We start from the raw sequence: 15,678 nt of genomic DNA on the forward strand, positions 1-15,678 counted from the left end.
GGCCCGTCCGTGGGCTGCGTGCCGGGAGCAGGGCTGCGGGCAAAGGCTCCGGGGGTCTTACTGTGTTGGGGTAGAGGGAAGAGGGGCAGCCGGGGCCCAGGCTCCGCTGCTGTATCACGCTCATCGGGTGCTTGTGTTGCATCGCGCATCCCTTGCTGTGGGTCAAGCCTTCAAGGAAAACTCGTGGGTTTTCCTTCCGTTTTGATCATGAGAGGAAGGAGGGCTTTTCCCCCGGCAACTGGAGGAGTGGTGTTGTGCATATGGACCAACTGACTTGGGAGCAATAACTTGCTCGGAACGGAGAGTCTGCGTTGAGGTGTGTTGTTTTTGTAGCTTGGCATCCAAAAGGGGATTGCAGTATAAGGCACGTTGTGGTTAAAAGTTCTGTCTTTGCTGCTAGGCAGTAGGGATTCATCTCCTCTCCTAGAAAAGCTGGCATCCGTGAAAAAAAATCAAATAGCAGAACCCATGGCTCTCTTCTAGTTCTCCCTCACTGTCATCCACTGGCAGAAAGTTTTAGCATGTAAAGTGATTCCCCGATGAGAGCCACACTGTTCTTGTGTACCTGCTGTTTTCCTTCCTGTGTATCCTTTACGTGGCGCTGGGGCCTTGGCACTGTGTTCTCTGCCTGGAAGTGAAATGCCATTGAAAGGTTTGCCCAGGTGTGTCCAGCCCCTTTGGTGCATCCCTCTTCCAGACATGTTAGCACAGCGGATGCTTCAGGTAAGTTCAGGATTTATGCTGGATTCTTTTATCTTGATGGGGTTTGTTTCATGATCTGAGCCAAAGCAAGCCATGCCGGGATGCTTTAAGTTGACGTGACCACTGTCTAGGATGGGTTTTTGCAGCTGTAACAATATGAGGCTCTTAAAAAGCTTGAGTGTGTTTGATAGTGAGTTGGATTGTTGTGTTGAAACTGGTTTCTTCTCCAGTACTGCAGATCAACAAAGATGATGTGACTGCACTTCAGTGTAAAGTAGTGTGTCTTATCCAGAATGGGAACTTCAAGGAAGCCCTTGGTGTAATCAATACCCACACTAAAGTGTTAACCAGGTGAGTTATGGTTTGCTGTGCTCTACAAAATATGAAACTCCTAAGTCCTTGAGAAGCTGCTGCAGCTTCAGTGGAGGGGACTAATAAAGCAGCAAAATAAAGAGTAGGATACGCTCAGAGGCATTGGGGTTGGTCTTCTCAGTGACACACTGATATTTGGGAGGAGATGAGATGGGGTCTGGTTGAGTTTGAGGCAGTCTTAAACATCTTGCTGTTACTGTTGAAGGGATTGTCCCTAACCTAGTTTTCAGCCTCTTTCACGTGCTGATTCTGCTTGTAGGTATGGCTGGGTAGCACAGCTGGTACAAGGGAAGGGGACAGATCTCTCAGGGAGAGAAGTGAGAAGGGAGAAGCCTTGTTGGTGGCAGTGAGCTGTTGGCTCTGCTTGCCTGTCTCACCATACAGCTCTTTGGGGTCCTTTTCTCTGCCAGCCTGAAGAAACTGCCTCAGCTTCTGGGGTGGTGCAAGCCCTTTGTGCATCCTCTCAAAATCAGGACCTCAGAGACAAACTGTGTTTAAGAACAAGTCAAGCTTCTCATTTGTGTCATTAAGATTCTAATTTTATTCCTCATAAGGATGCTCTTTGTGCAGTGACAAGGATGAAAAGTGCTACCCAAGAACTGGCTGGCAGCAAAATTTTTGTATTTCAGTTACTGTTCTTATTAAGGAACTTCCCAGAAAGGTGTGTTGAAGTTATCAGTGTGATGAAACATACCCTTGTTTTTGTTCACATCTGAGTAACACGTAATTACCCTGTTCACCAATTCCTTCTTACCTGGGACAAAAGGGTTTAATTCAAGTTTTTCAGCTTATTATTTTATTATTTGGTAAGGAGGAGGAATATTTTGTTTTATATTCAACTGGTTTCAGAGTTCTTCCTATAACTTCTTTAGGTTCACTCTACTGTGTGTCTGTTTCTATGTCCTGCAGAGCAAGGAAAGTGGCGGTTCTTGGTCTGTCTTGGAAGTTTTCCTGTCCTGCACTGAGGCTGCTTTGCTTTGATTCTAAATGCCATTAATTTTCAAACTTCCTCAATACTCAGTTGAATCGAGATAATTTTAAATAGGCAAAGAAAAGCTGATTATAAGTGGCCGTGGGCATGAACTAAAGGAATTGCTGATTAATTTTCCTTTGGCTTAACTGGTAACTCAGGGAGTAGGTGGAACATAGCATTCAAGGCTCTGCTTCTTTGGGAATGCTTCCCTGCTGGTGTGAGCTTCCTTTGAAGCCAGTTTTATGTTGGTAAAAGCAAACCCTTTTGCTGCAGTTCTGCTGTGATGATATTTCAAAATAGGTTAATGTTACTTTTGTCTTGGTATCGGCCTGTAAGTGGGACTGTGTTTTAGACCTTTTCCTTTCTTTCTGTGAGTCAATTATCTTTAAAAGTGTTCTGTGACAATAGTTCATTGCAATGTGATGCCTTCTCCTTAAGAAAATGTCACAGAATGAAGTTTGCTATTGTTTTACCTTTTAAGCATTTGATTAGCGTAATCAATAGGCAGCCTGGAGCAGAGAGGATTTGGAATGCTATGTGTGTGGAAATGCCATTAAAAAGGAACCCTTTTTTTTGGATGAAGTTTTGATACGCTTTCTCTGTTGAACACAAAGTAGATAGAAGATACTTTCAGTGCACAACAGATACATAATTCAGTAATCTGGGATCGTGTCTTTGGATTTTTGGTTATGTAGCAGTCTGTGACTAATTAGGGCTGCTTATATGTGGGTGAATGCTGTTGAATGCAAACTAGTGCATGCTGTCAGCCTTTGTCTTGTCCTTGCAGTGATGTTATTGCCTTTGAGAAGGCCTACTGTGAATACAGGTTGAACCGTATTGAAAGTGCTCTCAAGACCATTCAGAGTGCCAGTCAGCAGACAGACAAACTGAAGGAGCTTTATGGACAAGTGGTAATTACAAGCTTTTCTTCCTGGTGGGAGTTTCATATGCTGGATGCCTTGTCCCTCCTTTAGTGGGGGGCAAGTATGGGACAGAATTTCCTTCTCTGGCTTGAAGGTAAGGACAGGTACGGTTCCAACTGCTCAAACTTCTGTGGAGCTTCAGTTGCCTGTTTCTGGAGATAGAGTCATCATCTTATTCCCACTGAACCAAAACAATACATCTGTGACTTCCACTCCCTTCCTGGGTCTGGCTTGGTATTAGCCATCTGGTTGAGGAAGAAAGAGATCTGGTGGGATTTGTTAGTGTTTCAGCCATCTGTTTGCATTAGATATGTCTTCAGGAATGGTTTGTGGGACCTGACATCTCAGGCATTAAAAGTGATGCAGAAAAGAAGTTTTGCTTTTTCCTCTCATTTTTTCCTGGTTGATCAGAACAGTTTTGTGAAGAATTGGCTATCTTCTCTCAGCTGCATGAAAGACCATTCATTTAATTTCTTTCTTAGAGAGGCGATCTAATTTGGAAGAAGGCTATTTGAGGACAAAACTGAGTAAACTGCTGCTTTTAAAGAAGCTGTTTTAGGAGTAAGAGCTGTGTCATTTTTGTGCAGGTATCTGGTGTCACTGCTTGAGTCTTTGCAAATACAGTCTGTATAGTTTGCCCCTAAAAGGTAGATGCAAATGTTAGTAGTGTTCAGCTTAAAACATATGATGCTCTGCTGCCCCCAGTCCATGGGGAGGGAGGAGGGAGGCTGTAGTTACCAGCATGCCCAGAAAAATACTGTTCTGAAGGCTAACCCCGTTCCTTTCTCAGTTGTACAGACTGGAGCGTTATGATGATTGTCTGGCTGCATACAGGGATCTCATCCGCAACTCCCAGGATGAGTATGAGGAGGAGAGAAAAACCAACCTCTCTGCTGTTGTGGCAGCACAAAGCACATGGGAGAAGGTGGTGCCAGTAAGTGAGTATGTGTGTCTATGGGTGTAAGAGTGAGAGCCAAGGAATAAGGGATACAGATTGTATTGAACTGTAGATATTGAACAGGACAGAAATGTGTTCCTGTCTCAAAGATTTCTGAGTGTGTTGAAGATCACCTAGTGGTTTTCCCTGTATGGAGGAATAAATGTTATTGTTCATGAATTACACTTCACCTTTGATCTCTAGAAAGCTTGTACTATTAGATGTTACAGCAGAACAGGAAGTAGATTTTCCTGAACCTGCATTAGCAGAACACCTGTGGTGACTAGTACTTTCCTCTCTCATTACCCTCTTGCCCAGGGTTAAAGCTAATTGCTCTGATCACCCAGCCGTGCTTGGGAACATTTTTGTTAAGAACAGTGCAGATTGTAATGTTTTGCTTAGAAATCCTTGTCCTTGGATGTGTGCACAGCGTGCTCAGCTTTCTGCTCAGTGCTGTGGATCCACTTTCTAGTTCTCTAGAGCAGCAGTTCTTACCTGCCCTCTTGCACCAGCCTAAGTAGTCCTCATGTTCAGGCTGGAGTTCCCTTGCTGCCTTGTCAGTTGCCTCCAACTTCATGCAGTGTGAGGGAAGAAGATCCTTTGTGCTGCAGCTTACTTGCCAGGTGTGTGCCCTGTTCAAATTGCCTCTTAAATTTATTTTGCAAGGATTAGTTTGAATGTACAGGAAATCTCTAGTTTGTGTCCATTGCCTGTCAAATCTGTACCGATCAGTTGGTGTTTATGCAGTGTTATATTTGTTTTTCATGCTAGGAGGATTTAGGCCTTCGAGAAGCTACCTACGAGCTGTGTTATAACAGTGCATGTGCGTTGATTGGGCAAGGAAAGCTGAATGAAGCAATGAAAAAACTACAAAAAGCAGAAGGTAAAAGCCTGGTGAGGTGAGAGGGAAACTTTGTGTGATAGAAGTAGTTATTTGCTCTCTGTAGACGCAAATCAGAGGAAAAGAGGTTTTGAGAATTTAAAAACTGACCAGCAGCAGGATTTGTTGCAAAGCTGGTGTTTTTGTAGAAGTGTTCCTCTGCAGCTCTTTTCCAGAGCCATGCAGCATGTACCATCTCCTGGCTCTCCTATAGCCCCCTGATTTGTGTTCAATAACTTTGAGCAGTTTTTTGAAGCAGGATATAGAGGTGGGTGTAATCTCTTCTCATAAGCATGAGATGTCTCATCTGTTCTAACTCCTGATTTTGTTAGTATGAGTATGTATTTAAATACATGCTATAAAAGTTCAAAATACTTCATGGTATGAAATTAGTATAAGCCAGTAAATGAGCTTTTAGCAAAGAAGATTTTTTTTTTCTCTGGGATGAAAGGGGGATTCTGTCTGTTTAAAAAGCAGGTTGGGAAGAGAACTAGGAAGGACTAGTTCTGTTTGATCTAATTGGTCTTGCAGATAAATAGGTCAGTTCTGTGTCAGTTTTGATGAAGAATAACAGCTGTCCCATACAACTGATAAGCGTGTGTAATTTGAGCCTATGTCCTTTGATAGTAATCTTTTGGAGAGCAAACAAGTGATATTCTGGTGAAGTATGAGAAAGTTAAGAACTGACTAGTATGGATATTGAAAACTAACAGAATTGATGCCACATAAAGGGTGATGTAAACTGAATATTGCAGGTTTGCAGCACCTAACTCACAAGACAGTTGCAGCTGAGTGATCCCTATGGGAAAAATCGGGAACTATATCTAAGGAAATTTGCTTAGGAGAGAAATTGAGTGTCTGGGAGGGACAGTATCTTCTGTGCCCTTGATATTTCTTCCACATCATTTAGTTTGCTCCCTCATACTCAGTCCCATCCATCATCAGACTTGTAGTCTGTTGTGCCCTTGTAGTGCTGCAGAAGTTTCAGGGATACATGAAAAAGTTCTATGTTCCCCCATGCTTCTTTCCTGTTTTTTTCTCCCTAAAGCCTTCTAAATTGTGTTTTTTTTTCAATTTCTTTTTCCTTGCAGAGCTGTGCCGCCAGTCACTGTCAGAAGACTCCGTAAGTTCTTGATGTTCTCGAAAGTGTTTGCTTTGCAGCAGCAGGAGCGAGGGTGCAGTCACAAAGTGCAGAGAGCCAGAGGAGAGCCAGTGCTGCTCTGCTGGTACCAGCCTGTGAGGCTGGGGCAGCCGTCATGGCTGTTGCAGGAGGGCAGCTGACGCTGCAAGCTGTTTGCTGCTGTGCTCCTTGCATAGTTGCCTGTTCTGGGGCAGGTAGAAGGGTACAGGTTGTGTGAAACCTCCCTGTGACCTACCCCTGCTAGGGATGAACACTTTGAGTGGGTGTTGACAAACAGGGAATTTGTAACTGATCGTTGCAGAGGGGCAGATTCAGTGTACAGGTTAAGGTAATCTTCAGATTCTCCCTGGAGTAGGTGAAGCTTTCTTTTCTCCCAGTTTAGCTCAGATATGCTTCTGTTTGTGCTGTGGCTACAACCTTCACCTGTGGCAGCTGGGGTACTTTGCTGCTAATACTGCCCAGAAATGCTCACAGACGTTTGCCAGCAGAATGCTGAAGCCAGGGGCAGAGAGGTGAGATAGCAGCTTTTTACTTTTTGCTTTGATTTTCCTTCAGGATGTGACAGAGGAAGACATTGAGGCTGAACTGGCTATTATTCATGGTCAGATGGCTTATATCATGCAACTGCAGGGGCGTACAGAGGATGCTCTACAGCTCTACAATCAAATAATCAAGTTGAAGTAAGGAGGTTTTTTTTTCAACAAATGCTCAGCCTTCCATCTGTGAGAGACCGCTGTTCAGTAACAGTATGCTTTCTGCTTTTCTTATTTGCAGGCCAACAGATGTAGGACTCCTTGCTGTCATTGCAAATAATATCATCACAATTAACAAGGTAAAGAATTTCATTGCAGTTACTCAACTTGCTTCTCTGCTTCTGTAGAGGGAAGGGAGATAATCAGTAAAGACATTTTCTTAAACAGTAGTTAAATTGCAAACCCAGGGACCTTTTCTTCTTCGAGGAATGTAGTGAAATCTTCTCATGATGTGCAATTTCCCCAGGACCAAAATGTCTTTGATTCAAAGAAAAAGGTGAAGCTGACCAATGCAGAAGGTGTTGAGCATAAACTCTCCAAGAAGCAGCTCCAGGCGATTGAATTCAACAAAGCTTTGCTTGCAATGTACACTAACCAGGTAGGGGAGACTGATCTGCAGTTAGTACCTACAGATTAAATCCACGGGACTTTGACTGCGCAAAAATGGAGATGCAGCTGTTCTGTGTCAGAAGATAAGGCCATTTGGTTTAGGCACATAAGTGAGCAGAAAAACAAAATCACCCCTGCAAACACAACTCTCTGTTTAGTGACTTGGGTATTGCTATAGGGAAGGGATATGGGGGTTCTTAGATGTGTCTGAAGTGCCGCTAAGAGGACTTCATCTTGGTTCTGTGTAGTCATTTCAGGGGAGTCATCACTAGTATCTCTTCTTAGATACTGTTGGTTTCTTAGCCCTGTGTAAGGTGCTCGCTGAGGTTGAGAAAAGTGTATTCTCTCTTCCCACTCCTCAGGCAGATCAGTGCCGCAAGCTGTCAGCAAGCCTGCAGTCCCAGAGCCCTGAGCACCTGCTCCCTGTGCTTATCCAGGCAGCCCAGCTGTGTCGTGAGAAGCAGCATGCAAAGGCCGTAGGGCTTCTGCAGGTAGGTTAAGAGAAAGTTGGCCAAGCTCCATTTAAACTTGTGCTTTGTGTTCTCCTGTGCTGTTTTGCCTTAGTATGTTTTGTTTGGTTTCAATTTCCAGGGGTATCTGACTCCTTATTTTGGTTTGGTCTAATGCTACTGGAAAACCTTCGCACCAATTGAACAATTCTGCTTTTAAAGGGAAATAGTTCCCTTACACCTCTGATTTTTATGCTTAGGAAGCTGTAGTAGACTTCTAGGGTAAGCAGTAGGCTTTGTTGCTCTGCTTACACCCTTTTTTTTGGAGGGAATGAGTGGCCTGGGACAGAAATCTGAAAGGGCAGACTTGGGGGTCCTCCTCTGCTGTGTGCTGAAGCCTGCCTGTGCTGGAAAGCTTCTTTTGGCTCTTGCCAGCTTGCTGTGACTGAGCATGACATATGATTCACCAAAGCAGCAGCCTGCTGCCCACGCACAAGTTGAATTGTTGTTTCTTCTGACTCTCAGGACTTTGCAGACCAGCACCCTGCCAATGCAGTTGAGATCAAGCTGACGATGGCCCAGCTAAAAATTGCTCAAGGTATCTAGTGTCCTCTTTTGTTGGGAAGTGTCTGCACATGATAATGGTAGAAGGGGTAAGAAAATCAGACTTCAGGGCAATCTTTGCTGCAGTCACTGTTGTGACAGGGGTGCAGAGCAGAGATACTTTCAGATATTTAGCTATGGTAGGATGCTTATAGCTTAATGCTGTAGCTATATAGCTTAATGCTTATAGGTTGATGTCTGGATACACAGGCTCCACAGATTGCTGGCAGAAATGCCCTCAGTCTCTGTGAATGATATGGCTGAATCTGTTCTGGGGCAGGATAATTTTGGGAGCAGTGTGGGGCTCCACAATGGTACCATTCCTGTATGCAGTCGGGCAGCACAGACTTGAGCCTCAAGAGAACTCCCTGGTAGCCAAAGCTTGCTCCTGAACCCTTGCAGGATGTGGCAAGGGCAGAAAGGTCCATTGTGTGGAGGCTTATCCTTAATTCCTGGAACGGGGGAGATGTTGTGAGAAGGGGAATTGTTCTGTCCCCGTTGTTTACCTTTGGCTCGAAGTTCACTGGTGGGATCAGGTGTTGTGATGCCATTCAGAGTGTATTCTTCCTTGTCGCTCTTCTAGGTAGTGTTACCAAAGCCTGCATGATCCTGAGGAGCATAGAAGAACTGCAGCACAAGCCTGGTATGGTAAGCAAAACTCAGTCTGAACTATGTTTTCACAAGTCTCCCTTGTAGGAGAGCTTTGCACTGCCTGCTCCTTTTTGCCTCTTCCCCGTGGTTTCCACTTGACCTGAAGTGTCTACAGGGATTCTGAGCCCATCTTCCTTGTCTTGGACAAAGGTGGTATTGTAACTTGCTTCAGGTAGCCTGAACGTAGCCACAGAAGTGCTCTGTCTGTCAGAGAATGCTCTCTGCCAATGTTCCCGCTCCCTGGTAATCTCTTAGTCCTGCATGTTGCCTGGATTTACTTGCATAACATGACTGGAGCAAACTGCTGGTTGCTGGTATGTACTGTTGGGACATTTTAGAAGCATCTTTAGGACAAGAGGCCTTAGGGGGAAAGTACTGTGTTCCATCCCTGCAGCATCACCCTGGTCTGCATGCTTATCCACACCTGGTATTCAGAAAACCTTGATGACCTTGTAAATGCTCGCATGTTCAGCATAAGCATCTTGAACAGGGGCTGATAGTTATGGATCTGTTCCAATTTTAAGTGTGATGATCAAAGTAATTTATAGGGGCAGTTAACAGTAACAGCTCCTTTTCCTGGATCACCTCTACTTGTGACTGGGAGGTTGGCAAATGGATGGTATCCTTATCATCTCTTCAGTGTTGATTTCTTTTTTCATAGCTCTTACAACAGAGAATGGGGGATGAAAAAGATTTTCTAATGAAACTGAGTCCTGTGATAAGCAAATAAAGTGCCAAGACAAGAATCCTTCTGTGAATGCAATCTTAGGCTTGTACCACAGGAGAAAGATGGTGGAGATGTTCCTTTGGGAGGGACTCGGGTAGGAAGATCTGGCCTGGGTATCCTGCCCCTTACCACAGCTGTTTTTTAGGAACAGAGCAGAAAGCTCACACTGACTTTACTTTTGGGAAATCCCATCATTTAACTGCTGAAACTCTGGCTACAGACAATTTGCATGAAGATCTGCTATATACTGCTCTTGAATGTTTGCAGGTGTCTGCGCTGGTGACAATGTACAGTCACGAAGAGGATATTGACAGTGCAATTGAGGTCTTCACACAGGCTATCCAGTGGTATCAGCAATACCAGGCAAGTCAGACCAGAGGAGCTAATGTGCAAGAATCTGTCTTGGTATTACCTAGCTAGTCCAATTCAGCTTTTCCTGTTGATGTGTAGCCCCAGCAGTTATCCAGTTGGGGGTTTGGAGACGGGTGAGCTCCTGTTTTGTGAGCATTTATCAATAATACATTATTTTAGATGTGTTGCAAATAGGGAGAAGCAGCTGCTGTCAGATTAGGAGAGTGGCAACAATGGATACCCAAATGTAGCAATCAGGACTTCTCCCTGATGGGAAAACATGGTGGAGCAGCAAACTGCCTTGTCGCATGCAGTTCTGCCTCACTTCCCAGACTGCAAAGGTGGTCTGCTTTCTGCATGACAGGATGTTCACTCAGTTCTCCTTGGCCAGTCCTCAGGGGCATTAAAGCCAGCTAGAGCTGGGCTCCATGCTGTGATGATAAGGATCTAATCATGGCTGCTGTGTCTTTCAGCCAAAGTCTCCTGTCCATTTGTCACTGATAAGGGAAGCTGCCAACTTCAAACTAAAGCATGGCAGGAAGAAGGAAGCAATCAGCGACTTGGAAGAGCTCTGGAAGTGAGTTGGGTGATTGCTGAGCAGCAGGTCTCCACCCAGAGTCCTCTGCAAGCTGTCTGATGGCAGGCAGTGTCTGACAATTGTAGCTGTCCTTTAGAGTTGCTTTTGCACAGGGGCTTCAATGCAAGGCCCTATTTTGGAAGAAGGGGAGATAATTAACTTGATCTATAGTTGATGTTCGCTTGAAAACGTGGTAGACTTGTCCCAGAGGCCTCTTGTGTGCAGTGAACATTGCTTTGGGGACTGGAATGCAGTTTTTTCTAGTGCTACATAAACACGGATGTCTAGGTTTTAGTTTCTTTTGTGCACTTAATGGGATCTTTTATTGGAGGGGAGTGTTAGCTTGCCTTTGCTACTGAGTTTCTCATCTTTCATTGCTTGCTTCATGATACTGTGACGTTGTCTACACCTCCCTTTGTCCACACCAGCGATGTTTGCTGCGCTGGTGGAGACCACATACTAATAAGCCTGTCCCCACAGATAGCAACTGTGCTGCAGCAGCAAGCACTGCCTGGTGTTACCAGTCTTTGGGATGAGCAACATTGGTAACTTGGTCCTTTTCTGTTTTGTTTTGGTTTTTTCTTTTCTCTACAAAGGCAAAACCCAAAAGATGTGCATACCCTGGCACAGCTCATCTCTGCCTATTCCCTGGTTGACCCTGAAAAAGCTAAAGTGTATCCTTTTAATGGTGGTGAAAGAGGTGTTTGGGCATTGCTTCCTTGGACTTTCAGCTGTGTGGGGACTTCAGACCCACTCTTACCCAAAGAACAGCAAGGAACCTCTCCAGAGCAGCTACATATCCAGGTCAACTTGTCTGGAGCTACATTATTTCTCCAATTGGCTTCATTACTGTGATATCTCAGGACCCTTTTATCTTTGGCCTCCTTCTCTTTGAGAATTAATAAGACAAGGTAGAACCAAAAATAAGAGCACCTCCATCTTTTCTGTCGGAATCTTAAATCTATGGTAGTAAGGCAGGACTGATAAAATGTGGCTAAGCTCTTGCTCACCCAAAATATGGTTGACATTCTGCTTTTGTCAGCTGAGCCACTTTCACAGGAAGTTGCTCCCTCTGTCCCCACATTAAAGAGGGAAAAATGAGGCAGATGGTGATTAAGCAGCTCATCCCAACTTGTGTAAAAAGCTAGTGAGAGAGACAGAAATAGGCCTGTCTGGTGTCTGCATTGCTAACAGACAGAATTTATTCAAGCTGAAGTTGTTTCTTGGTGTCTGGAAGAACATGGGTGTTTATCCTTGCTGGTTTGCATCCCTGAACTCTTCCCTTGCAGTCTTAGCAAACACTTGCCTTCCTCAGACACCATGTCACTGAAAGTAGATGTTGATGCGCTGGAGAACTCCCATGGAGCAACCTATGTTCGGAAGAAAGCTGGGAAGCTCACTGGAGACAACCAGCAGAAGGAGCAAGGGTAAAGCAGGCTGCTGTATTGTTTATTTTGTTTTCTTGCTATAGCTCTGGTGCATCCTTCTTTGGGGTGGTTCAAGAACCACACCTGGTGTGGTAATTGCTGCAGAAGGCAGGCTGGTGCAAAGGGAGCCTGTTACTTAACTGCAAGGAGCTTTATGTAGCAGCATACCAAGTTCTTAGATGTTTTAGCTTCTGCCAGAGCTGGTTTTTAGTTGACTTGTCTGCTCTGTCTCTGCTGTGTCACAGTGTCTTGTTTCCCTTTCAGACAAGGCGAAGTGAAGAAAAAGAAGAAAAAAAAGAAGGGTAAGTTGTATTTCCTAGCTGTTGACATGGCACAGCTCCAGAGAGCTCGCCAGGTTGTTTCTTCAAATAGCCAGCCTCCAGGTCCCTAGGAGCTAGAGCCCTTTGCTAGGACTGGGTCGCTGGGAACCTGGATCTTCATGATAGCTTGTTTGGTTGGGGCATTTTACTGCAGAAGTGAGAGGAACACCCTGATAGGATGATGTAGTTGCTGGTCTCTTTGCACTGCCTGTTTATTGACATCCCATGCATGTCCCTTGGTGATGCCTCTAGTGTGTTGACCCCAGTCTCATTTCCTGGCACTGGATGTTCTTCAGGAAAGCTGCCGAAGAACTATGACCCCAAGGTGACTCCTGACCCTGAGCGGTGGCTTCCAATGCGAGAGCGGTCCTACTATCGTGGACGGAAGAAGGGCAAGAAGAAGGATCAGGTTGGCAAGGGGACTCAGGGTTCAACCACAACTGGCTCCTCTGAACTGTAAGTACCCGTTTTGCAAGGATTGATATGGAGATTCACTCCTGGGCAGCTGGGAGGGCTGTGTTTGTGTTGCTCTGCTGCAGCTCTGTCACCACACCACCTGCAGGTAGCACAAGTGACATTGTACTTTGCTGCTTGAACCTGCTACCCTCTGCTCTCCCTGGAGATCCCTACAGGTTCCTGAAAACCAGTGTGATAAGATAGCCATACTTGAAGTTGCCAGTGTGCAAGTAAAATTCCCATAGTCTTTAATGTGCTTTTCCTAGCTTTGGTAATGAGATGATTTTGCATGCTTTCTCTTGAGCAATTTGCTTTCAAGTCTTTTGGCAGCTGCAGAACGTTAGCCATGATTTGAGAAAACACTATACTTCCTTCTAAGCTGACACTGATTATTTGAGCTGGAATCAAGAATTACCATTAGTAAGAAGCCTGACAGCAAGATGGTGTCTTATTAGCATCTGAGAGGAAGAATGCTGGGTTTGCACTGCCTAAGAGTGGGACCTGAAAGGCTTCTTGTGTGTTGCATGAGCTGTCACATGTCTATTCAAGAAGAAAGTTAGCCTTGCTTTCACTGTCAGGGACTTACGCTGTCTAGTGAACATCAATTGGGAGGTGATTGCTGCCCTTTGAGACATGTTCCTATCCTCCATCAGCTCCTTCTGTATGTTGGAGCTGTTTAAGATCTTGCATGAGTGCCCTCCCATACATAATGCTACCTAATGGGGCAGCTGCTGTTTTTCACTGCCAGCTCCCTGCATTAGTACCACATCTTGCAGGTGGTTGTGAACCCACACGGTGTCTTTTTCTCTTGCCTTCCTGCAGGGATGCCAGTAGAACTGCCAGCAGCCCACCTACCTCCCCTCGGCCCGGCAGCGGGGCAGCTGTATCGGCTACAAGTAACGTCATCCCTCCCAGGCACCAAAAACCCGCGGGTGCTCCAGCCACCAAGAAGAAACAGCAGCAGAAAAGGAAGAAAGGGGCTAAAGGAGGGTGGTAAAAAGCAGGATGTGTAACCTCCCTCCTTCAACAGGTGATGCTGGTTGCAGAATAAAGGTCAAAAGCAAGTGCTGCCGAAAGACTCTTGGCATCTGGATCTCTGTCCTGCCTGTCAGTGGTCTGGGGGGAGATGGGCTGGTATAGGTGTCATGTGTCTGCTTTCCAAGTTCCCTTCCTCACATTTGCCCCCACTGTGACTTGGGTTGGTTGCCATCAAAGTCAAATGTAGCCCCTAAGAAGAAATCTCTTTCTGTGTTGCCAGACATTTAAGAGATATGGGATAAACAAGAATTTCTTGAAATACAGTTTCATGCTCCTCCTGCATATGCCAGTTTAGGCCTTTAGCAGATTTATCTATGCATGATGCAAGAACTGGTCTTTATGTCAGTCCTTGACCACCAAAGAGCCAAGGCACAAAGCATCTTAGAAAACAACATCAGGGCTTTACTATAACAGGATAAGATAATCTGAAGGGGGATAACAAAGACTGGTAGGAGAAAGCATGGTGAAATATATAGCAGCGGATTCAGTGTCCCATTTCTGCAAGCCAGCTGCCATATTCTAAAGGGCTTGGCAAAACAAAGGTGAGTAGAATGTGTGTGGTTGTCTCAAGTGCCCTTCCTCCTCCTTTCGCCTTGACCCTGTGTTTCTTAAGTCGTAGGTGTTGGGCTTATAAAAATAAATTAAGAGTGGTACAGCAGGAGGTCGGCTTAAGCTCGGTGACTCTGGAGAGGGACTCGGAACAAAAGAAATCCCCAAGAAATGATACCTTTGAGACTGTAAGTGCCCACCCTACATGTGCCTTGCACGTGCCTCTTGGCCCAATGGTTATTTTGGTCTGGATCTTTAACACCTTATTGAGGTGTTTCGCTGTGTCTGTGCAGGAAGGCTGTTAATGGTTCTGGGGAAGTTGCCGCTTTGCTGACGGTTGCTTCCTTACCTTCTGGTGCACCTGCTCACTGGCAGAGCATGGGAAACGAAAAGAGCCCGAGTTAGGATAAACATACTTACCAATAATGAAAATAGCAGTATGTTATCAATATTCTTCCTGTACTAAAGACAAAACACAGCAATGCACTAACTACTAGGAAAATCACGAAGCAAACTAATTTCAGATACGGAGGTGTAAGTTCATGGTTTGCAACCTGAGGCTTCAGCAAATCCAGGTACTCATCCTGAGCAAGTAAAGCTAAGCAAACAGCATACTAAATCATACAGAATTGTAACTCATTCTGCTGAAAACTTACTCATGCTAAACAACTACTATTTCTCAACACGTCTTGAAACGTCTGGTTTGATCTGAATGTAGCCAACACATTTTTCCAGACATGGACTGTCAGTGGGTAGAAATGGCACCTTGAAAAGAGGGTTGTCAGATGTCAGCCCAAAATGCAAAGGCTTCTGTCTCTGAAAGAATTTAAAGCAAAGGCCTGAAAAGGCAGGGAGCAAGGGACGTGTCACTGTGGCTTAAGGAAAAAACAACTCCTGAGTCACCAGGGAGTAAAAATCTAAGCAGAATCAATTTTTTTTTACCTTGACTGTACAGCGGAAGTATCTGGGAAGGGGGCTGAAAGTGTGTTGTCTGAGAGAGAGAAAGGAACAGAGCACAGAGAAAGAAAACAGTTGTATGAATAGCTGGCAGGCACTTGCTGCCGAGTGCTGAACAAAGAGTGTTGTTTTAAATTACTTCCCTGGGTGCTGTGCCTCCGTTTAGGCAGCAGCTGGTGATTACAGGAGAGAGAGCACTGCCCTGCAGCAGTCCAGTGTTAGGACGAGAGATGCTGGAGGAGAACGCAGCTCTGTTCTTCAGTCGTCTTTTCTGGTCAAACCTATCATAATCTCTGGCCTGATGGAAACGCTGACTTGTGGCACTGCTGGAGCCCTGTGCCGGGTACCTGGACGGTGTCCTGACTGCTGCGCCGGAGCTGGGCGCGCAGGAACAGGCAAGCTGGGAACAAATCCCGCGGGGCTGGGAGCAGGGGAGGGCAGTAGCTGGTGTGCGGAACCCGTGGCCTGCCTCCCTGCACCAGCGAAAAGCCGCCCGTGGCACG

At 45.4% G+C, this 15,678-nt stretch overlaps 1 protein-coding gene across 1 annotated transcript; it reads left to right on the forward strand.

Moving 5' to 3' along the window:
• Positions 1-638: 638 nt before the first annotated feature.
• On the forward strand, positions 639-13,710 carry SRP72 (signal recognition particle 72; the record flags this gene model as incomplete). The annotated part of the gene is made up of 19 exons (XM_017736740.1): positions 639-723; positions 933-1,053; positions 2,835-2,958; positions 3,761-3,904; positions 4,679-4,790; positions 5,879-5,910; positions 6,484-6,608; positions 6,703-6,760; positions 6,928-7,059; positions 7,433-7,561; positions 8,045-8,117; positions 8,706-8,770; positions 9,768-9,863; positions 10,325-10,428; positions 11,025-11,102; positions 11,718-11,855; positions 12,120-12,157; positions 12,472-12,631; positions 13,454-13,710. Coding segments are annotated over 19 exons (1,989 nt in total), but the record flags the coding sequence as incomplete, so codon positions are not given.
• Between the last annotated feature and the right edge of the window lie 1,968 nt (positions 13,711-15,678).

Source organism: Corvus brachyrhynchos, unplaced genomic scaffold, assembly GCF_000691975.1.
Source record: "Corvus brachyrhynchos isolate BGI_N302 unplaced genomic scaffold, ASM69197v1 scaffold175, whole genome shotgun sequence".
NCBI classification, from domain to species: Eukaryota; Metazoa; Chordata; class Aves; order Passeriformes; family Corvidae; genus Corvus; species Corvus brachyrhynchos.